The 23,668-nt window shown below is 47.7% G+C and overlaps 1 protein-coding gene across 12 annotated transcripts in view; it reads left to right on the top strand.

Annotated features, from left to right (window-relative positions):
• The window catches only part of WNK2 (WNK lysine deficient protein kinase 2), a 132,241-nt gene that overhangs the window by 84,380 nt on the left and 24,193 nt on the right, over positions 1 to 23,668 (top strand). For 4 of the 12 annotated variants that reach the window (XM_045833832.1, XM_045833830.1, XM_045833828.1 and 1 more), the window contains 9 exons: positions 2,684 to 3,501; positions 3,874 to 3,943; positions 4,834 to 4,904; positions 5,010 to 5,701; positions 8,234 to 8,448; positions 9,393 to 9,581; positions 10,285 to 10,383; positions 16,378 to 16,422; positions 17,864 to 18,123. In XM_045833832.1, coding sequence (XP_045689788.1) covers positions 2,684 to 3,501; positions 3,874 to 3,943; positions 4,834 to 4,904; positions 5,010 to 5,701; positions 8,234 to 8,448; positions 9,393 to 9,581; positions 10,285 to 10,383; positions 16,378 to 16,422; positions 17,864 to 18,123 — 2,459 coding nt within the window. The remainder of the gene's footprint in view (positions 1 to 2,683; positions 3,502 to 3,873; positions 3,944 to 4,833; positions 4,905 to 5,009; positions 5,702 to 8,233; positions 8,449 to 9,392; positions 9,582 to 10,284; positions 10,384 to 16,377; positions 16,423 to 17,863; positions 18,124 to 23,668) is intronic. The other 8 variants (XM_045833835.1, XM_045833834.1, XM_045833827.1 and 5 more) reach the window with 7 other exon arrangements.

Genomic DNA, 23,668 nt, shown 5'->3' with positions numbered 1-23,668 from the left:
TTAATAACCAATGTCACTGCAGTAAATTTGATTGAAAAATGAAAAACAAATAAAATGGGCAGAGGACATGAAGAGACATTTCTCCAAGAACATATAAATTACCACCAGGTACCTGGAAAAATGCCCAATATCACTCATCATCAGGAAAAGGCAATTCAACACCATAATGCGGTATCACCTGACAGTGAGGATGGCTATTTTAAAAAAGACAGTAGATAAGTTCTGGAGAGGATGTGGAGAAAAGGAAAACCTGTACACTGTTGGTGAGAATGTAAATTGATTCAACCACTATGGAAAACAGTATGGAGTTTCCTCAAAAAAAGAAAAACTGGAACTACCTTATAACCCAGCAATTGACTTCTGGCTATATAGACAATGGAAATGAAATCACCATCTTGAAAAGATATCTGCACCCATGTGTTCATTGCAGCATTATTCCAATCACCAAGACATGGGTAAAGAAAAGGTGGTAAATCTAAACAATGGATTATTATTTAAGCCTTAAATAAGGAAATCCTGCCATTCGTGACAGCATAGATGAACACGGAGGTCGTTATCTAAGTGAAATAAGCCAGAGAAAGACAAACACTGTATGATCTTAATTATGTGTGGAATCTGAAGGGAAAAAAAGTTGAACTCAGAACCAAAGAGTGGATGGGTGGTTGTCAGAGACACAAATTTGACCATCTCAGTAGGTGGAGGAAAGCATTTAATAAAATTAAATATTCATTAATGACTATTTTTTATATAATACAGCATGACTTTATTTAAATATCAAAATAAGCAGTAAATTATTTGTTTCTATATAGTTATAGTAATGTCAAAGGAAAAAGATAAGATTGGAGGTTTAGAGAATCAGTGTGGAGTTCTATTTTATTTGTTTTACTATTTTGCAATGAGAGTATCTTCATGTATCATTTGTGTGTTTACATTTTTTTGGAATGGCAACCTTTAGAGTGATAATGGCTGCAGGAGACAACAAGACTCCTACTGTTCTTATCCAAAGTTCACCAATTTTTACTAAATAAATGCTCCTCAGTTTGCTGTATGCTTTTGAGCTATTCCAAAGTGCTGAAATAAATGTTGTTTTGCAATAAGTATGTTGTCCAGTTTGATAGTTGTTTTGGGAGGAGAGGATCTGCCAGTCTTTTCACCACCATTGCTGGAGTTCAGTCATTTATTATTTACTTGAGTTGATTTTTTTTCTGAGCCAATATTTTCATATTTATGGAGTCCGTATATTATCTTCCCAGGGTTAACAATGTAGCCCAAATGGGGTGACTTACAACAACAGAAATGTATTTTCTCATAGTTACAGAAGTTAGAAAACTGAGTTAAAGTGTCAGCAATGCCATGCGCCCTCTGAAGGTTCTAGGGGAGGGCCTGTTCCATGCCTTTCTCTTAGTTTCTGGTGTTGGCAATCCTGGGCATTCCTTGGCTTGTATATGCAGTACTCCAGTCTCTGCCTCTGTGGTCACATGGGGTTCTCCCTGTGTGTCTTCACGTCATCTTCCCTGTGTTTGTCCATTAATACCTTTAAGTAATAGGGGCACAAGTAAAAAAGTGAATTTGTTTAATCTGACAAAGGATTTTCATTTAAAAAACAATAGCAAATTATTCTTAATTGGTGATGTGTTGAATGCTTTCTTTTTGAAGTGGAGACCAGTATAAGGATACACATCATCATCACTTATTTTCAGTATCTTACTGGATGCCCTGGATAGTGCAATGTGGGGGTAAGACATAAAGAATGAGAGGAGGGAGAGGAGAAAAAGAGAAAGAAATAATAAAAAGAAAGGAAACAAACAGGATTAAAGAACCCTGGGTGGGCCCTGCCTCACAGGGTGAAATCTGAATTTTTGTGGATGGGACCCACCATCATCTTCCTGTGCCTTCCAGGTGATTCCAGTTTGCAGCCAAGTTTAAGAAAGCGTTTTTGTAAATACTTAACTATCATGGTAGTCTCACAAAAGCTTTATTTTTCATTTAAAGAAAATGTTGTTCATTTCAAGACAAAGTTTTACTTGTTTGAGTTGGTACCAACTTAAGGTATTCATTCTTTTATTATTTGTTTCAACATTAATCACTCTTCAAGTGGAAATACGTACATAATTCATGCCATGTACTAAGATGCTCAGAGCTGAATGCATATCATGATTTCTCAATGTAATTCTATATTGGTGCTACATAAAAGGTAACCAGAGTGGGGGTGGAAGCAGGAAAGGGTTTTCAGGAACAGCTATAAAGGACACATGGACAAAACCAAGGGTGGATGTAGAGTCAGGGGAGGGAGGTGGGGATGGCTGGGGTGGCAGGGAGCAGTAGAGAGAAAATGCAGACAACTGTACTTAAACAACAGTAAAATAAAAAACAGAATAATAAAAAAAGAGTAATGTTCCCTTTGATGTTACTACTTTCTATTAAGAATTTGAACAGAACTCATTCAACTATCTTATTCTAAGAAGCCATGCTATAAAATTTATTGTATTGAGCCAAATTATAATTCTTTCTAAGGGCTGTTTGTTAAAACTTTCCCTATTTTGAAGGTGATGCATCAGAGAAAAGAAGAGACCAGTGTTGGGGGTGCTGTCGCCCCACAGAGGGCATGTGTTTGGCCAGTGAAGTGCCAGGTCAGTAGGACCAGGGGAAGCCGGTACAGAGGCATTTTTCCTATTTCTTCTAGATGCAGCACACTCTAAAGACCAGTTGTCCTTGAAGGAAAAACCTGGCATCCCAGCTGGTCTGCATCTTCTGAACCAAGCAGGCCCCAGGGACACCCCTGGGGGCACACCAGCCCCTTTGGTGCCATCCTCCCCTTCCATGAATGTGATGCCCCAGGAAATGGCTGCACCAGCTGCCAGCCCCAAGCTAGAACCAGCAAGGGGGGCGGCCATGCAGGCAGGGGGCCCAGTGACCTCTCAGGGGATGGCCAGTGAGTGTGAGACTCCCCAGCCACCGGCAGAGACTTATGATGATGCCCAGCTTGCTACAAGGCTCCCAGATATACCCCAAGGGCCTTGCACCTCCCCCCCAGAGTTCCCCCATCACCTCACAGGTCTCAGGGAGCCTGCTGCAGCCAGGGAGGCCAGCACCCAGGTGGAGTCCCTGCCAGCTCCAACCCCTGCACCCAGTGCCTCCAGCAGGACCCCTCAGCCTGCCTTGGGCCAGTCCCTACCTCCACTGTCTAATGTGGTGGGGGGCATCAGCCTGGCTACCTCCCAGCTCCCAAGCCCCCCACTAGGGTCCACCACCCTCCCCCAACCATTGGAGTCAGATGGGGAAGGGCCACCTCCCAGAGTGGGCTTCGTGGACAGCACCATCAAAAGCCTCGATGAGAAGCTCCGGAATCTGCTCTACCAGGAGCATGTGCCCACCTCCTCGACCTCAGCCGGGACCCCTGTGGAGATGGGTGACCGAGACTTCATCCTGGAGCCCCCAAGAGGGGATCGGCCTTACACAGAGGCATCCAGGGGGGACCCGGCCCTGCCTTCCCAGTTTGTGGTGAGTACTGGCCTTGCCCAGAGGTGCTATCCTGTGTCAGGGGTCTGGACAGAGGTGGGAGCCTGATCAAGTCTGGTCATGCAGAGCTGCCTCACCCCAGCCCACCTGTCCTATTCTCCAAGTCCCATCTCTGAGCCTGACCTGCCAGTGTGTTTTGCAACAAGTGGCCTGTTTGGGAACATGGGGTGTGTGGGTGCAGGGTCAGGAACTGGCTGGCATCAAGTGGTGTATGTGGAGCACCTGGGTGGGGGCCCTGCTCCAGCCTCAGGACAGGGAGCCCACCCTGGGATGGGAGGAGATGATTTGCAGTTTAGCTGCAGAGATGTCAGTAAGTGAGGCTTCTGGCTCTTTCCTTTGTGTTTCTTCCTCCAGTTGGACAAGTCAGAACTGGCCCCTGGGCTAGAGGTGGCATTGGAGCAGGCTGCATCCTCACCAGTGACAGGTAATGAGCCCCAGGTCCACTGGCTCTGTCCCCACTGTGCATGAGATGCTCCATCCTTCCTTGCTTCTTCAGAGCACTCTGCATCCCTGCCTTTCATCACACAGCACCTTGGGTGGGAACCAAACATGGCAGAGCCCTTGCTGATGTATCAGTGTGTGTTCATGCACCAAGAAGAGAAAGCCCACTGCGGAAATGGATGACAGCCCCCTCCCCTTAGCCTGGCCGAAGGCTCTGTTAGCTCCTATCACTACCCCACTGTAGCATGTTAGTCCTGCTTGGGCTGACACACAGCTCTGGCCTGCCATGTCTTTCTTTTGTCGTGTGTGGGTCTCAGCTCAGGCCAGTCTCCCACACATCAGCTCCTGATGTATCATTCACTTTTCACAGCAGTTCTGGGAAAGCAGGTCAGAAATATGCTGTGTTCCTATTCTGTAGACAGGGAAACTGAGACAGACTTGGATGACATGGACCTTCCCTAGGCACAAGCAGCTGGGCTAGGAATCAGCCCTATTGATCTGCTCCTTCCAGAACCTCACAAAATCCATTTTTCATCAGAACATATCAGGGAGAGATAGGGTGATGACATCAGGTGACAGAGATGGCAAGTAAGACAGAGTGACACTGTCAGGTGTGTAGAGGGCCTGACTGTGCCCGAAGACCTGGAGCATGTGCCTGCAGGGACCTGAGTGGTAGTGGGCTTACAGCTTCTCCCTTCCCCAGATTCTAGGGCATCTCCTGTGAAGTTAGGGGGCTGGAGGTTAGGACAGTTTCTCACTGTGGCTCCCTTTCCCTCCCATCGGCTTTCCTTTCACCATGATTCAGCTGGCCTTGAGCCATTCCTGCGTTTGTCCTCGGCACCAGCCCAAATAATGATTTTAATGTTCCTACAGCAGCAACATCTTCGGGCTCTGATGGAGGATGGGTAGCCTCAGGTTCACCTGCAGCACCCAGTGCCCCTCAGGTAGGTAGTTTTCTGTGATGAGATGTTGAGATTCTCAGCTGGTTGGTGGAGTTTGCTCTCTGCTGGTGTTCGCGTGGAATCTTTTCCTTTCCTCTATCTCCCAAGGATACCCCTGCTTCTGCCATCCCTGCACATCTGGAGCTCACAGACCAGAGCGGCAGGGTCCCCAGGGAAACTGCGGCCGAGCCCATGCAGCGCTGCCCCAGGATGTTGACCGAGGGCAGCCAGGCCAGCCACCCCCAGACTCACGGTGCTCTGGCCTCAGGGTCTCCTCGGAAACAGCCAGGGCAACAGGATGGCAGTTCACCAGCCAAAACGGTGGGCCGGTTCTCCGTAGTCAGCACCCAGGATGAGTGGACCTTGGCCTCCCCGCACAGCCTGCGGTACTCAGCCCCACCTGATGTGTACTTGGAGGAGGGGCCCCACAGCCCTGATATGAAGCTGGCCCTGCGGCGTGTACAGACGGCTTCCTCCATCGAGGTCTGTCCTGGCGAGCCCATGTCCAGTGACTCTGGGGATGAGTGCCCACGTAGGAGGCGCTCTGTGCTAAAGCATGGCTCCCTGCCTGGAAGTGGTGGCAATGTGGCTAGTGACCTTGTGAAGAAGGCCACTGCCTTTCTGCACAGGTCTTCAAGGGCTGGCTCTCCAGGTCCAGAGACACCCAGCAGGATGGGTGTGAAGGTCCCCACCATCAGTGTGACCTCCTTCCACTCCCAATCATCCTACATAAGCAGTGACAATGACTCAGAGATTGAGGATGCTGACATCAGGAAGGAACTGCAGAGTCTTCGAGAGAAGTAGGTCCTGTGGGGTGGGTGGCCTGCTGGTGTGGGGCTCCAGGCCACGGTGTTAGGGTACAGTGGGCGGTTGAGGTTCGGTGTACACATGGAGATTGGACCAGGAGACAGGGCAGTGGTGATTGTTACTGCTGCCTGTTGGCCTGGTCCCTAGTCTTAGGGCTGTGCCTCTCCATTTCCTGTGGCTGTCCCCTCCTCCTGTGGCCCTTAGCAGGACAGCTCTGGTGTCGCTCAGACCCAGGCCCTCCTCACACTCTACAAGTGGTCAAGGTTCCTGAGATATAGCTGCACCCTGAAGTCTTCTGGGCAGAGGAGGCCACAGTGTAGTTACTGAGGTGGGGAGAGGCTGGTGTTCTGAAGAAGGAATGGCTGTGGGCTGAGAGCTCTTGTAGTGGACCCTGAAACTGCCCACTCCAAACAGAAGCAGCCTCCTCTCTCATATTCCTCCCCCTGGGTGGACGGGGTGAGGCTGTGCTGTTGGGAGGGCTTGGGAGAACTTGTCAGGCACTGCCCACTAGCTGCCCTGTCCACACTCCTTGAGGAACCAGCTGCCCCTCCCTACCCTTTTATTCCAGCTGTGGGTGGTCAGGACCAGCCCTGGGGCACCTGATACCTTGTAGCTCTCTCCCCTGGCACACTGTGACAGCTGAAGGCTATACATGGAGCAGCCATTGAGGTGTCCGGTTCCATCTAGGGATGTGGTGTCACCCTCAACTGTGAGAGGAGCTGTAGAATATTGTGAGTGGGGGGCTCTTGGTGCAAGGAATCAGGGAGAAGCACCCTGACTGGTGTGGTTCAGTTGGTTGGCACTGGTTCGACACTGGTTGGGGCATGTGCCCAGCTTACGGGTTTGGTCCCTCTTCTGGGCATGAACGAGATGTAACCAATCAATGTTTCTCTCTTACATTGATATTTCTCTCCCTCTCTTTCTCCCTCCCTTCCCCTCTCTCTAAATAAATAAAATCTTTTTTAAAAAATGAGGGAGAAGCTGCTATACACTCTGAGGGGGCAGGGCCTGTAGGTGAGGGGGTCCTGCAGCCTGCGGAGAGGGTGGAGCCTGGAAGTGAAGGGGTAGGCTACAGGGATGGGAAGGGAGAGAGGAAGAAATTCCGCAAAGGAAAGGATTCCAGGAGCCTGGGAAATGGGAAAATAGAGGATACAAAATCCTGGCTCTCTGGCCTAATGGGACAGCAATGGACCCCAGTAGAAAGGGGGAACCATTTAGAAGGGGGTTGGGTTTGGATCTGAATTGAGGGGGATCATGACTGCCAGATAGGAGATAGCCTTTTGTCAGACCTCCTGGGCACTGTGGAGACACAGGTGCCTCCCCCAACCCAGCCTTTGCAGTTTTTAGAATCCCCAGGGACCCCATGATTTGAGAGGCCTGCTGCATCCCCTGTGGCTGTGTGGAAGGGAGGAAAGAGGGGGCTTTGGGCAGGAGTTTCAGAGTGAGGGTCTCCCCCAAGTCTTAAATCAAATGCTCCCCAGCTGACCAGGTGTCCCTCCCCCTACTCCAGCCAGCTTTCACCTAGAAACATCACACCCTGTGAGAAGCTCAGTCTGATAGGACAGCAGTCTGCTGTTTAGAGAATTGTTTTTCTAAAACAAACCTGGTAGGTGTTGAAGACATAAGAGGAAAAAGTAGAACTTGGCTCCTCCTGTCCAACCATGAAAAACACCTATGTCATAGCCACACACAAAGGAGATAGGCTTGGAGTGAGGCTGAAGGGCTGAGTCCCTGACCAGGGTTGCTGGGACACATGAGATACTGCTGAGAGGATGGTATCTGGCCCAGTACTGCCCAAGTTGGCAGGAAGGGTGGGGAAGTAGCCAGGGGCTCGGCCACTGACTCCTGAGGGAGGTTGGCAGGGACCCTTGTCTCCTCTGGCTTATCCTAAAAACTACCCTTGCCCACAGCCAGTGCTTCCATCTGGGCCTTAATTAGGCTTCCCACCTGTGTGGCCTATCAGTTGAGCTCTGTGCCCCATGGGTGGTGTTGCCTGAGCTGGGAGTCTCCCTGGCAGGGAGGAGCTGGAGCTCTGGTCCCTGGCTGACCACATATGTCTCAGTTCAGGCCTGCTGGCATTCCCTCATCTGAGACGCCTCCATTGTGTGAAGGAAATAACACCTGATGAACCCAAGCAGGCTCTCGATTCTGAGAACTGATTATTTTACTTTTCACCTTTGTTTATGTGCAGGGTTTATATTGCAAGCATGAATATGTAAAGTTGTTCATATTACAACTCCCCAAAGAAAAGCCCTAAAATACAGCAGTATTATGAGCCTGGATGGGAAGCAAGTCTCCCTAGGCTGGCGGTCTACAGTTCTGTGTCATTGGATGCTGATTACAGGCCCTCAGTGATGCCCACTTGGTTTAGTTGTAGACAGAAAGATATTTAATTAAACGCTGCTGAGCCCCCTCTGAGTGGCCCCATTTGCCCAGGGTGACCTGCGGGCTGCCTGCCCCATCCTCATGTTTGCCTTGGACTCTCAGGAGGCCTGCCTAACTTTCCCTTTTTTCTTCTCCTGCAGACACCTGAAGGAAATCTCAGAACTGCAGAGCCAGCAGAAGCAAGAAATCGAAGCCCTGTACCGCCGCCTGGGCAAGACCCTGCCCCCCAACCTGGGGCTTTTTCATACGGCACCCCCGGCCAGCCGCCGGAGAAAGACCAGCAGGAGCAAGCTGAAGGCTGGGAAGTTGCTGAACCCGTTGGTGCAGCAGCTCAAGGTTGTGGCCTCCAGTACAGGTCAGCCCTGTGTGCTCCTAGCTACCCTTGGGAGGGGGCTGGGCTGGTAGTTGGGCAGACCCCCCCACCCCAGGCCTGGAAGAGTGCTTCATGACTCTTGTTCATGGGAATGGGGAAGCCACTATGGGCTGTGGAGGGCAAGGGCCTCTGCCCCCATGCTGTGGCAAGAGGAAAGGGCTGTGAGTGGGCCGTTCTGCTCAGAGCACTCAGCTACCTCTGAGCAGCAGTGTATGATGGAAGAGGAAGCCCAGGGTCTCCAGAATTGGAGCCTGCCCTTTCCCAACCTGTTCCTTACTGCAGGTTGCTGCCTGGGACAGGGCTATTCCCTCTGACCCAGTCTCTCAGACATATATCACCAGCTGACAGTGGGGGTTGAGCCTTTGGGGAGGAGAAGGGTGGTGAGGACCCCAGCCCTTAATCACAAACCCTGGGTACTCAGGGTGCACGTGGGCCCCGGCCTACACACTCTGGGGTGGAGACCTAGTGAATTGAAGCCTCAGTTGTGCGAGGCGGGAAGCTGGTGGTGAGCTGACCACAAACCCTTGGTATCATATATAACCCGAAGGGCAGAGGTCCACAAATTTTAAGAAGTACACAAATTCCATACCAATTCCTAATGTTAACGAGAGACTAATTAGAGTAAGGAGGAAGTTTACAGGCCCCCCTTTGAGCTCAGGTGCACATCTCCAGATGTGCCACAGTCCTTTCACTGCATTTGCACAAGTCAGACCCAACACAGTGTTGTCATTTGGTGGAGACTGTGGTTACTTTCTTTAATCTTCCCAGCACTCCCACATAGGTAATCCAGCCACATGCCCATTGCCTGCAGGGACTCAGCTTCTCCAAGGTCACCCAGCAAAGATCAGGGAGGACAGATGCACCCTGTGCTGGCTGGTCTGTCCTGCGGCACCTTATAGTGCCTGTACCCCCTTCTCCCCACCCAGGTCATTTGTCAGACTGCAACAGAGCCCCTCCTGCTAAGGACCCCACCAAAGCCGGGGCAGGGCCTGCAGCAGCTTCAGACCTGTGTGGAAAGGCAGTTCAGACCCAGCAGCCTTGCTCTGTTCGGGCCTCCTTGTCTGCAGACATCTGCTCCGGCTTAGCCAGTGACGGAGGCGGAGCACATGGCCCAGGTGATTCTCAGCTTGCTGGTCTCTGAGCATGTGCTAGTGGAGTAGGGCCCGTGTGGCGTAGAGGGGACATGAGCTGTGGCCAAGGCTGCCAACAGCTTCTTAAAGAAGTAATTGTAGAGGTAGCCTTTGAATGAAAAGATAGATGGCCCAGCCATCAGAGTCTTGCTGTAAGTGGCTCAGAGGGAGGTATGCTTGGCTAGTGGGACCTGGGAAAGGCACCAGGACCACTGAGAGGTCAGACGTGGCATCTGCTGTGAGGTCTGTGCCAGGTCCCAGGCACTGCCCATTCTGTCCTGCCCTGTTCCCCACTAAACATGGGTCTAGAAGGGCTGCTGGGGGAACCAGGACACAACTCTTGAGCTAGGAGTTTGGCCTTGAGAAGGAATTGCCGTGGACACAGCAGCTGTGCGATGAGGTGCTTCACCTGTGCCATCTCTGTCCAGAGAGGTGGTGACCACTGCCACGTCTGACTGCCCCGCCCCTCCCCCCTCCCCCGCACGCTTTCCTGGGGTCCGCTTCTCTTCCGTTCCAACGCTTCCTCCTTTCCATTATGTGGTCGCTGGCTGTGGTCCTCTGGGCTGGGCTAGGTGCAGCCGTGGATGCTAAGTGACTGAGGCGGATGTGGCTGGTGGTGTAGGAGGAAGCCCAGAGACTGTACTTGATGCCTGTCTCTCTGTTCTCTTCCCTCTATATTCATTTGCAGGCTGGACGGTTTGCCACCCAACGTCTGAGAGAGTGACCCATAAGTCTAGTAGCAAACCTCGCGCTCGATTCCTCAGTGGACCCGTGTCTGTGTCCATCTGTCTGTATTTGTTCTTCTGTATTTTATCACCACCTGGCCCTTGGTTTCTCCCCACCCTCTTCCTGTCTTCATTACCTTCCACACTTTTTGTAGGATTCCTCCCCTACCCCATTGAACTCATTTAATATGGAAAATGGAGCCCTGTCCACACCTGCCCGTCTAGCCCCAGAAAGCACACTAGTGCATGCTCTCTGCTCCTGCCTAGGCACTGAAAGCATGTGTAGCAGCCTGCCCACTCCCAGCCTCACTGCCCTGTCTACTCCCAGCCTCAGCCCCACCCCCAGGCCCTCAAGGTGCCCTACACTTCTTTGATCACTTGTTTTTGTTTTTTGTTTTTTTCTGGTTGTAAAAGTTGGATGTATTTTTATTTCAGTTGCAATTGTGGCAAATATACGCATCCACTGTTCCCCATTCCAACAATAACAAAAAGACAACTCTGGCCTTCTCTACATGCATGATGTGTTTCACATGTGTCTGGACTTTGAAGACATGCATGTAGTGAGCTAAGACAGTGCTAGAAGGTCACTAGAGGTTATAACTTCTGTACAAGGCCTGGATTACCACATCTAGTACTGTCCACCTACCGCCCACTCCCTGTATGTGGGAATGCTGAGAACATGCTCCAGCTAGGACACCCCAGCCCCTCTCCCCACTCTGCTCATCTCAGAATCTTCCAGCTCTGGGAGAGGTGACTCCCAGCCTCCGACCATGCGCCACATCTGGGCCTGGCCCCTCCTTGTTTTCTCTCTAGCTCCTACACTTTACTTGGTGTGTTTCCCTCTCATCTCAAGGACCTAAGAGATGAAGTCAATTATGCAGGTCCGCAAAACCCTGTGAAACCAAACCTCAGTCCCAATTGTCTTCAGAGTCCCTGGAATGCCTTCCTGGTGCCCAGGACTCATGCCCAGGAATGGCATACCTACTCAGGGCCATCCAAAATTGTTTTTACCCCTCAAATGGATTGGCAAATGAATCTCAAGCTGTGGGCTTTTCAGGTTTTTATTTTTTTAACAGAAAAATTAAGCTTTTTACCAATTGGATTGGATATGCTGATTTGGAGCATGTGGTTTTTGTACAATAAAGATACATTGTACTTGTTGGGACCTGAGGCCACTTCCACAGTGAGCAACCTTCCCCATAAAGGGACCCATGGCATCCCCCCCTAGGTGGGCGGGCCAGGTTGGAAGCCCGAGATCAGGTAGAAAATGCCCAGGGACTGCCCAGCTCTCCTCATCCACTGACGGATGCCTGGTTCAGCTTGGGGATCCCTGGGCTGCTGGTTAGTTGCAGAGTTGGATGGGGGCACCAGGAAATGGGGAGTCCTGGGTGCATCCTGGCTCCCTGTTCACTTAGTGTTCCTTTTCTGCCCGTATGTGCATGGCTCTTGCCCTGGAGGCTGTGGTGCGAGAACATCTGGATCCCTAGGTATCTCATGCTCAGATGGGCAACTGTGTCCCTGCTGGGATAGCCACTGGCCATATGTAGGGAGCACATTAGAGCAGGTGGTGGTTTTCCCAGGGTACTTGGAGTAAAAACCTGTGAGTAAGCAGCACCACACATGCCTTTCAGGTCATCGCCATTTTACCTTTCTGTGTACCTGGTTCTACTTGTTGTTAAGGGGTTTTTTTTTCTTCTTCATGATTACTTACTGTTCCAATATAAGAGAAAAATTTAAGGCATAGTAGGGACAGAGACTAGGTTTTGCTTCTGTCCTGGCCAGAAAGGAACATGTGCAATGCAGCTTGGTGGCAGAGAGTGGGGACTGGTCCAGGCAGGGTGATTTTATATAGTGGCTCATACTGGCCTGGTAGTCCTTGTTTGCTCTGATGCTGTGAGCATGAAGATACTACTGTTTGCATAGCCCAGTTATATTTAGGCATGTCTGGGCTGAGTTTCTAGTCTTCTCAGGCCATGATGTCACCCAACGCGCTCTGAGGTTGCTGGTGAGGAGGGTGCTTGGCCTGCTCTGGGACCTCTTGCCCATGGCCATGAGACCCGGGGGTGTGAAGACTTGAGCTCCCCTGTTCATCTACTAATGGGGCCAGAGGAGCCAGGACACCCCTCACTTTGGTCCCAGTATCCACCTTGCTGGCCCTCTGGGCTCCTAGAACCACTGTGTGCTGCTTCCTGGGTGAGAGACTGGAGGGAAGTTCAGAGCTGGTCTGAGAGGACTGAAAGGTTGGCAACAGGGGAGAAGGAAGCTAGAGCTTGAGGTGCAAGGTAGCTGGCCCAGCCCAAGCTAAAGATAAAGCTGAGAAAGGCTTTTTAGTTCCCTATCCTGAAACAAATAGGAAACAAAGCTCTGAGATGATTAAATCTGTGTAAAGTTTGGAAGTACAGGAAATCGCAGCTTCCTCTAGAACTCAGAGAATATGAGGTGTCAGAAATGGGCACCTACAGCTTCAGGGGGCCAGGAGGTGACCCCAAGTAGGAGAGGAAGCACAGGGACTTAGTGCATGGGGAGGTCACAGCCTCTGCGCCTCCTTGGGGTGGGCACCAGATCAGGCCTGCCGTTAAGTGGACAGGCCCCCAGGGAGGCCTGGCCCCCAAGGCAGGGCAGACCCTGGACGTAGCCTTGGAGGCTTCTTCTCACCCTACAGGACCCCTCTAGCTTAGGTTAGGTCGCAGAACTGATTGTATCCTGGTGTTCTGCTGGTCAGAAGTTGTTGTTAGGCATGTTGTCCTTCCCCTACCTCTGGCTCCTCCTGACCAAAAAAAGGGCCCATATTCTCTAGGACCTCTCTATGCATGGAGCCCTTGTTTTTCTCCTGTTGTTTGACAATGTGCCTAGCATTTATGCTACAGCAAGTCTGTCTCTGGGACCCCTGTTGCCACTGTGCAGCTCCCTCAGGCCCCCACCCAAGTATGTTCTCTCTCCCTCCTTCCCTCCCTATAGGGACCTACTGCAGTGGGTTTGGGAGAGGGTCCAGGGGAAGAGGAAGGTGCACAGGGTGGAAACCCCACACACAGCCCCCACCACAGCTTAGGCCACCCAAGGCAATTTGGTGAGTGGTCTAAGGGGCTGGCCCCTATGTTTCGAGGCCTGTGCAACCCAGGTGGTGACACTCAGGGTGAAGTCACCCTAGGGCAGAGCCAACAGGTGTCTACTTCCCAGTTCCTGCTTCAGGGACAAGTTTTGTCACTTCTCAGCTTGAGAAGTTGGTGGCTTGGTACATAGACACCTAGAGCAACACTTTGGTGCTCTCTGCCCACTTTCTTCTCTGTGCCAGAACCAAGTGACTAGTGCCACTGTTGGGATAAGGCCGACCTGGCAGAGATGTGCCTCTCAACACAGGGATGGGGAACCCTGGCTGGTCTGCACTGAGGCTGTGGCCCTGCAGTTCCAGGTGGTCTTTGTCAGTATTTGAACGCCATGGTAAATGGCAAGCTTGGGGATGTCTGTAGGGCCTGGTCCATTTTTTAAGCAGTCTGTTCCCATTAGACACCCTTGAATTTGAGACATCCTGCTGGCAGCCAGCCAGTGCGGGTGGGGGTAGAGAGGTGTTGTCCACACCAGGAGCAGCCACTGTTCCTATGCCAGAGTGAATGTAGGGGCAAGTGGCATGGGGCCTCGCCTCACTGTGGGCCTGAGTGCTGCCTGAGACTCCCCTGGTGTGGCTGTGAGGGCAGAAGGCTGTTTGCTTCAAAAAAACACTCTTACAGACACATGCTGCACAAGGACAGAACACCAGGTCTGCCATCCTGTGTGCTTCCCTATTGTAGTCTGCAGGGGAGAGTTTTCTTGCCCTACATGGACACTTCCCTGAATAGTTCTGAGGTCTGGAAGCTGGCTGTTCTCTTCCCAAGGACTTGGCCAACAACAAAGTCCTGCAGGGGAAACCACTCTTCACATGAAATCAGGAATGGAGCGGGTTTAAACCGGCATGCCCTTTGTGGGTCCTGGCACCCTTGCATTACTGCCTGGTAGCTTTATGGGCAGGAACCAGGGGGCATATACCCCATTGTGGTGTGGAATGAGCATGCCAGGGTGAGGCTTCTCCATCCAATGTCGTATATTTGGTGAGTACAAAGGGCAAGCTCCAGGCCAGGACAAATACTGTGGGAAGCTTGAAGCGGGCAGAGCGCTGCTGGAGTGAGGCTGGCCACCACCCGCATGACGGCTACTTGGCTGTAGTTCTGCACAGAGCCAAACAGCATGATTTCAAGAGTATAGGGCCCGAATCTGGTTGACTTGTGTTTAATGTTAAGGTGGGAGGACCAGGAGCTGTCTGTGCCCTGGTCACCTTGGGCCTGTGTTGCGCATGGGCATGGAGGCCTCCATGGACTGGTATGGCTTTCCAGCTCCAAGCACTGTGTTCTGGTGGCCCATGGCACCGACTCTGTCTTCCCACTGAGGTCTGTCTGGGGCCCTGGCTCCCTCTGGTAGTTTTGGGCAGGCAGCTGGCTGTGGGTGGCCCTCCCACAGGCTAATGGGAATCAACCCTGAACTTAGATGTCTAGCCTGGCAGGCCCAGAACAGCCTTTTGAAAGAATCTGCTGCTATTAAGCTGTGGGGTCCCACCTAGGTATTTAGTCCCATGTTCAGTCATCAGTAGGGACCTACTATGGTCTAGAAGCTAAGGCCACCACCACATAAACTCAATGCGGAAATGTGCATTCCTTGATACCCTACACAGTCACCAAGCCAGGACCCTCCTACCTGCCCCATGCAGTTCCCAAAGGTCCCTGTGTTCCCAGTAGGGTTCCATCTGGAACACAGACCAGCAAAGGCCCTTCAGCACTCCCACTGAGATTCAGAAAGAGCCTGGCTCTTTCCTTTCTATTTGAACATTAAAGATCCCAGCAGAACATCACCTGCCTTTCCCCAAGTCAGCCTCAGAATAGATAGGAAGAACTAAAATAAGAACAACTGAATGTGAGTCCAATACATTCAGCTGTTCCTCATGTTGCCTGGTCGACCTGTGCCCTCTGTCCTCAAACATAGGAGGCAGCGGTTTGTCTTCCATGGCTAGAGTGTTGGGAATGATGCTGCTGCTGTCAACACCCTCCAAGGAGCAGTGTGGTTGTGTGCAGGGTGTCCTGCTCCTTGAGGGACATGGGTGGGAACACAGAGCCCCCCACATTAGTGCAGCCTTGCTGAGTGACCTTGGGGATGTCTGGGCCATCCTTGCCTGCCCTACTTCTGCCTGCCTGACTCTCTGGAAGGCAGGGTAACTGGGGTACAGCAGTCCCTCCTGGCCAGCTCATCTGCTCTCCAGTTGGGCACTGAATGTTAAGGCATGCCAGACACTAAAGTCAGTGTATCTGTCAGCACAGACAGGCTTTGTGGATCACAGAGTCCAGCAGCCCTTAGTGGTAGTCCAGTGACAAGGAGACCTTGCCATGGCCTGGTGGACAGGGAGTACCAGATGAAGCTGCCAAGTATAGCACAGAATCAGGATCAGCCCTGCCTCCTACCTTTCTATAAGACTTCTTGCATTTCCTTAATGCCCTCTGCTGGCTTCCTGGTCAGGGCAGCTATCTGAGATCCAGGATTGGCCTCAAACCTGCAAAACAATGTATCTTTTTGCACTTGGAAAACCTCCCATGGACCTTGTGGCCAAGCTCTAGTGAGCCAGCACTCTCCTGGCTGACATTAGCAGGGTTTCCTGCCTCAAACAGTGGGGCTCCTGAAAGCCCTATGTTTAAAAGCCCAGCAGTGTGCTTTGCCTTTTTTTTTTTTTTGGTTTTGTTTTGTTTTCTTCTTTTTCGCTCTTCCTTTTTTTTTTTTTAATATGTTTCCAGAGATACACACTCTTCTATCTGAAGCTTGGGGCTTGGCCCTGCACCTCTGCCCTTCAGAGAAGCGCGTGTGAACTGCACACTGATTCAGGGACATTCAGTGAACCCAGGAGGCTGGTCTTTTTTTCTCTGAACTGCTGCCCTTTGCTATTCTTTGCACTGATTACTTTTGCTTAAAGTGTGGTGGCTTGACCCTGTGTGTACTGTCTTCCCTAATTCTGTGGTCTTGTGTCGTTTCTTTCTCCTTTGCAGGGTCTGCCTTGAAGCGTCTCTGTCTAGGCAAAGAGCACAGCAGTCGTAATTATCAGGGCGGGGGGCGGTTTTCATCCCTTGTCCACTCTCCATCGCATGGGCTTTATTGTGGCTAGTTCGCAACAGGGTTTCCACAGCTGGGCCTGGAACCATGGGGGCTGGCGGACAGGCAGGCGTGGGCTTGCTCTGCGCCCACCCTCTATGGGCACTGCTCTACTTGCAGTGTCCTGGCTGGACAGCCATCTAAGTACCCCTTTGCATCTCCATGGCTCTTAGAATTTGTGCATTCTCACCAGTTCACAACTAAGAGGCTGTCCTGCTCCGGAGCATGCATGCATTTTCAATTGTTAATTGGCTCCTGGTCCAAAATTGTAGGAATGAGTTATTTCCTTGCAGTGCTAAAGATGAGTGCCAAAGGAGAGTTCCTGGGACAAAATAGGTATCAGGCTACCTGGGCTGCCCATTGCTCTCATCTCATGCCCTTTTCTTTTCCTTTTTTTCTTTTCTGGCTGAAATGGTCATGTAGAGATAGTTCTGTGTATACAGAATCCCGTTACTAATGTTTAACTGTTTGTGTCTGTGCTTTTTTGTTGTTAGCCACTAAAGTAGACTACATTTTGCAATGGCTTGTTTGAAGAGATGGTCATTTAGGTTATTTTTAATATCAAATGCAGAACTTTTAAAAAGTGGCTTATTCAAAATTGCCAACCAGAAATCATATGTAGGAAGAAGGGAAGGGACACAATTTTTTAAAAAAGTAAAAAATCCTGTTTTGGTCATTTAAAACAAATCTCTCAGTGGAATAGCAAGTGTACTTGACTTTGCCCCATCTCTCCTGGAGCACATGGCTGAGGACTCCCCTCCTCCAGCCGCCGCTTGCTGGTTCCCAGATTGCAGGCACATTACAGATGGAAGGCTCTAGCTTTGTGCCCTTTATCAGTACCTTCCCCAGTGCTCTGGCGAGGAGAGGTGTAGTTTCTGTGTCTTGTATTCCAAACCATCAAGCCATATAAATTCAGAAGCCTGTCAGTCGCCCAGCCTATCACAGACATTGTCCCTTTGCTACAAGTATAACAGCAGCTGCTGTGTCCCCAAAGCATCCCCTTTGAGTTCTAATGTTAGAGCTAAGAGTGCAGAGGCCTGAATGGTTTGCCCCCAGTCTGTGCCAGGAGTTTCCTGAGCTCTCTCACTCTGAGGTTTGGCAGGCCCAAGCTGTGTATGCATAGAGTGAATATGAAGTCAGGCTGCCAGCAGCTGGGGTCCTGTTCCCTGGCCTGGCTAATGAGATGGGTGACATAGCCCAGTCCCCTGTGGCCTGTGGAAATGCTTCACCATGTCTAAAACTGGCACATGGCTCCCAAATGTAGACCATCTCCTGAAGCAAGATGTTGCCTAGCCTGTGCAAGACCATTGTATGAATGACTGCAGCTGGCCCCTGGTACAGGCGGACAGTGTCACCAACCCTGGCCTGTGTGTGCCTCCCCAGGGTCCTCCACCAGCAGCCTGGTCCCAGGCCCTGAGCCAGGCCCTCCACCTGCCCTGCATGTCCAGGCTCAGGTGAACAACAGCAACAACAAGAAAGGCACTTTCACAGATGACCTGCACAAGTTGGTGGACGAGTGGACCAGCAAGACAGTGGGGGCTTCACAGCTGAAGCCATCACTCAACCAGCTGAAGCAGACACAGAAGCTGCATGACATGGAGACAATGGCTGGCTGGCCCCCGACCCCTGGAGAGGTGCGGGCTGTAAGTGGGGTGTGGCCAGGTCAAAGGGACAGGGCGGGAGTGGGGCTGTGACTATAGGCATCAGCAGAGCAGCAGGTCTCAGCTGAGTGTCAGGTGGCATCTAGGTAGTGCTATCCCAGATCTGGTGGGTGCAGCCTGGTCCTCACAGGCCCGGTTCCACCTATCCTCACTGTGACCTTAGGCTAAAGATGTGGGTGAGGTCTGCACACTGCACCCTGGACCACCTCTTGTTAGGCTCAGGTACACCTGAACCAGGTGGGGCAGAAGCCAGGAGCTGCTGTCTTAGATTTTGTCATGTGATGTGTTCCTGTGTCAGGACTGTGCCGACCTCAAACCTACTTGGAGGAATATTCCCTCTTTTGCAATATTGTGAAGTTGTTTGTGCAAGATTGTGTTATTTCTTTCTGAAATGTTTAGCAAAATTCACTGATGAGACCATATCAGCTGGCAGCTATTTTTCTGAATGTGGGAAGGTTTCCCTATGGCCTTCTATTTTGAGAATCTGCACACACACAAAGGAGTTGAAAAATCCAAAGGGAACTCTCGTGTTCCTCCTATCTGCATGCTGTGATTGACATTTTGCTGCTTTTACCATTCCTTGAGGGATGGATTCAGTTATGGATTCAGTTTCTTTTATAGTTTCAGTACCATGTGGGGTTTCTCTTCCTTTCTGTTAAGCTCTTCTTTTCTAGCAATTAGTACATTCTAGATTTATTAAATTTATCTGTAAATTTAGAAATTTATCAGATTTCTAAATTTATCTACTTTCAAATTAATTGGCATTAAAATTCATAATATCTTCTTTTCACCGTTAGCAAGATTTGCAGTGATACCTTGTTTTTCATTTCTGATATTGGTGATTTCTGAATATGTGTGCAGTCTATTTCTTGAGGGATTTAAAGTTTTATTAGATTTTTCAAGGAATAATTATTGGCTTTGATGATATTCTTTATTGTGTTTCATTAGTTTCTTCCTTAATTATTTTTTCCATCTTACTTTTTTTGTTCTAGAAAGTTTGTTGAGATGTACAGTTATTGATTTCCAGTTGTTCTTTTATAATACAGGCTTCAGGCTACAAAATTCCCTCTAAATGGTTTTAGCTGCAAAGGTTTTATTATGGAGCATTTTCTTTGACTTTCAGTTCTAAATGTTTTGCAGTTTCCACTATGATTTTAAATACTATAGCTATTAATCTCCTTGTGATCATTTTATTTACTGTTTTTTAGCCCAATTCTACTATAACAGAACAAAATTTGGGTGTTTTCAGTTTACTAAAATTTTCCGGGACTGGCTTTTTGACCCAAGTTGTCAGTCCTGGCTGCTCGAAGGATGATTGAGGCCAGCCTCTTTCATTTCCTCTCACAGCCATATTCCGACTTTGAAGCTCCCTTATTTCTCTTCTGAATGATGGCAGCACTCTCCTGACAGCTACATCTCCATCAGCCGGACTCCTCAAGTTTATTCTCTGTTATTCTGCAACAAAGTTGAGAATCCTTAACATGTTCCCAAGGCCTTGCAGGGTCTTGCCATGAACCCTGGGCAAGCTTGTGTCAGCTCTGCCACTTGGACCCTCCCACACTGGCTCTCAAAGCCTGTCCTGGGCTATCTCCCATCTATCAGCCCTGCTGACCCTGTTGTTCAGATGGTTGGGATTCTTGCTAAGGTTTTTCATTTCTTTATTTTTGTGGTAAATCTAAATAACATAAAAGTTACCATTTTAATCATTTTAAGTGTATAGTTCAATAATGTTAAGTATCTTCACAGTGTTATACAGCCATCACTGCTATCCATGTCTAGAACATTTTCATCATCCAAAACAGAAACAATTCACTAAGGAATAACTCTTCAGTGTCCTCCTCTGGTACCTCCGGTTACCTAGTCACCATTAACTTTTATTTTACTTTCTGTTTCTATGAAGCTGATGACTCAAGTTACTTTTTATAAGTGGAATCATACAGTATTTATCGTTTCCTGTTTTGCTTTCTTCACTTAATGTTTTCAAAGTACATTAGTATTATAGCATGTTTTAGAACTTCATTCTTTTTTTCCCATTTTTTTATTGTGGTGAAATACACATAAAATTTGTCACCTTAATAGTTTTTAAGTACCAGTTCAGTGGCAGTAACATACATAATAGTACATTACTATTGTTGTTTGCCCATCCCTACCACCCATTCCCAGAGTTTCTCACACTGCAAAACTGGAACTCTGTGCTCACTGAGAACGACTCCCCATTTGCACGCCTTGCCTCACCCAGCCCAGCCTCTGGCACCCACTGTTTTACCCTCTGTCTGTATGAGGCTGACTGCTCTAGCTCCTCATATATATGGAATCACACAGTAATTGTATTTTTATAATTGGCTTATTATGTCTAGCATAATGTCATCAGTGATCATCTGTGTTGTAGCATGTATCAGAATTTCCCTTCTTAACAAGGCTGAATGATATTCCATGTGTATATGCCACATTTCATTTATTCATTCATCCAGGGACACTGGGTTACTTCTACCTTTTAGCTACTGTGAAGAATGCCGCTACAAACATGGACATGCAGATATCTTGGGGACCGTGCTTTCAGTTCTTTGGGGTATATCACTGGATCATATGGTAATTCTACTTTCCATTTCTTGAGAAATTATCAAACTGTTTTCCATGGTACCTGAACATTTTTATATTCCTTCCAATAATACACAGAGTTTCCAGTTTCTCCTCATTTTTACCAAAATTTCTATTTTTTTATTTTTTTAAGAATAGCCATCCTAATGGGTGTGGGGTGTGATTTGTATTTCCATAATGATTAGTGATGTTGACATATTTTTATGTGTTTATTGGCTATTTGTATATCTCTTTGGAAAAATAACAATTTAAGTCCTTTCCCCATTTTTGTATTTATTTATTTTATTAGTACAGAGGTCTTCTATATTTTTTACACTTCTATGCCATGAATTCATAGGGAATGGATTCCAGCAGCCCAGAGTTCTTTCAGTTGGTTCTCATACAGTGTGCATCTCTGGGTGGAGCAGCCTTTCTTGTTTTTCTGAACATTTTCCTTCACATTTTTCAGAACGCTATCTCAGCTCTTACAGTGCTTAATATGTTCAATACATACTTTAATTCTCTTGGCAAGAATTTTGCCCTTAATTTGTTTGTTCACAACAATGCCCACTGCATGCTGGGTGACACTGTAGACTCCTCCACTTTTGCCATGGGAACATCTGTGGAACATTCCTTTCTGAACTGTGCCCTTCCCTTGATGTCTACAATGTCAGCTTTCTTGTAGATTAGGATATAGATGGATGGCCGAAGGAACAACTCCATGTTTTCTAACAGGCCTAGAGAACATACAGTGGGTTCCTGTCTTCCTTCCCTTTGTGTTAGTCATTTTGGCAAATTACTAGAAGATGGCGGTCCTGGCCGAAAGGAAGCCCTTTACCCATTTTTAAATAGCATTGTGGTTTTTCTTTTCTTCTTTTTTTATTTGTTTTTCAATCCTCACTTGAGGATATGTTTATTGATTTTAGAGAGTCAGGAAGGGGTGGGGGAGAGAGAAAGAGAAAGAAACATTGATGTGAGAGAGAAAAAACGTCAGTTGCCTCCCGTTCTCACCCAAGCCAGGGATTGAACCTGCAACCTAGGTATGTGCCCTGACCAGGGATTGAACCTGCACCCTTTCAGTGTGGAGGATGATGCTTCAACCAAGCCACCAAGCCAGGGCTAAATGGTGTTGTTTTTTGTTGATGAGTTTTAGCAGTTGTTTATTCTGAATATATTAATGCCTTATCAGATATATAATTTGCCAGTATTTTGTGTTATTCTATGGATTGTCTTTTTACTTTGTAGATAGTGCCTTTTGATGTACAAAAGTCTTTGATTTTCACAAAGACCAGTTTATGTACTTTTTTCTTCCGTTGCCTGTCTTTGGTGTTGTATCCAAGAAATCATTGCCAAATCCAATGTTGCAAAACTTCCCCTATGATTCCTTCTAAGACTTTAGTAATTTTATCTCTTATGTTCATCCCTTTAAATCATTTTGAATTAATTTTTATATATGGTGTTAAGGGTTCAATTTCATTCTTTTATGTGTATGCCCAGTTTCCCTAACAGTATTTGTAGAAAAGACTGTGTGTCCTTTCCACATTGAATGGATTTGACACCTGAATTGAAAATCATTTGACCATATGTGCAAAGGTTTATTTCTGTATTCTCTATTCTATTCCATTGCTCTATATGTCAGTCCTTTTGCCAGTATCACACTATTTTGATTCCTGTAGCTTTACTGTAAGTTTTGAAGCCAGGAAGTGAGAGTTCCCCAACTTTGTTTTTCTCTTTCAAGATAGTTTTGATTATTGGCCATCTCTTGAGACTTCTAATGATAGTTCTCTTTTTTGAGTAGGGGATTATTTCTTGGAAAAAAATGCCATTGAGTCTTGAATAGTGATTACATTGAATCAGTATATCACCTTGGGTAGTATTGGCATATTAACAATACTAAGTCTTTCAATTCATGAACATGGGATGCCTTTGCATTTTTTTATCTCTTAATTTCTATTAGCCATGTTTTATAGTTCTTACTGTGTTAGTCTTTCAACTTTTAAAATTTGTTCCTAAGTATTTTATTCTTTTGTATACTGTTGTAAATGTAATTGTTTTCTTAATTTTCTTTTTAGATCATTCATCATTAATGTATGGAAATGCAGCTGACTTCATACACTGCAGCTTTGCTGAATTTATGAATTAACTATAACATGTTTTTATTTGTTCGGTGGATTTTTTTAAAGGTTATCTACATATAAGATCATGTCACCTCTGAACAGAGATCATTTTACTTTTTCCTCTCCAATATGGTTGCCTTTTGTTATTTTTTTTCTTGCCTAATATCTCTTGCTAGAACTTCCAATATTATATTGAATAGAAGTGACAAAAGCAAGGAGCCTTACTTATCTTATTCCTGATTTTACAGGAAAAGCTATCAGTCTTTTACCATTGAGTGTGATGTTCATTATGGGTTTTTAAGTAAATAAATGTATATGTGTATGTATACACATATGTATGTGCACATATATTGTGTGTGTGTATATATATTTGGCTTTTATCATATTGAGGAAGTTCCATTCTATTTTAGTTTGCTGAGTACTTTTATCATGAAACAATGTTAGATTTTGTCAAATGCTTTTTCTGCATTATTAATGGTATATTACATTGACTATTATATGTTAAATTATCTTTGCATTCCTTGGATAAATTCCACTTAGTTATGGTGTATAGTCCTTCTAATACATTACTGAGTTTGTTCTGCTAATATTTTGTTGAGGGTTTTGGCACCCTTATTCATCAGGGATATAAGTCTATAATTTTCTTGTGATGTGTTTATTTGGCTTTGGTATCAGAATAATGCTAGCCACACAGAGTGAGTTAGGAAGTGTTCCCACTCTTCAATTTTTTGGAACAGTTTGAGAAACATTGGTGTCCTTTCTTTTCTAAATGTTGATAAAATTCACTAGTGAAGTAAATTGGTTTTGGGTTTTTCTTTATTGAGAGGTTTTTG

The sequence above is a fragment of the Phyllostomus hastatus genome, unplaced genomic scaffold, assembly GCF_019186645.2.
Source record: "Phyllostomus hastatus isolate PE091 unplaced genomic scaffold, TTU_PhHast_1.1 phas_contig_195, whole genome shotgun sequence".
Classification (NCBI taxonomy): Eukaryota; Metazoa; Chordata; class Mammalia; order Chiroptera; family Phyllostomidae; genus Phyllostomus; species Phyllostomus hastatus.
The sequence above is the reverse complement of the archived record's forward strand: the minus strand, read 5'-3'. Positions and strand labels throughout refer to the sequence as shown.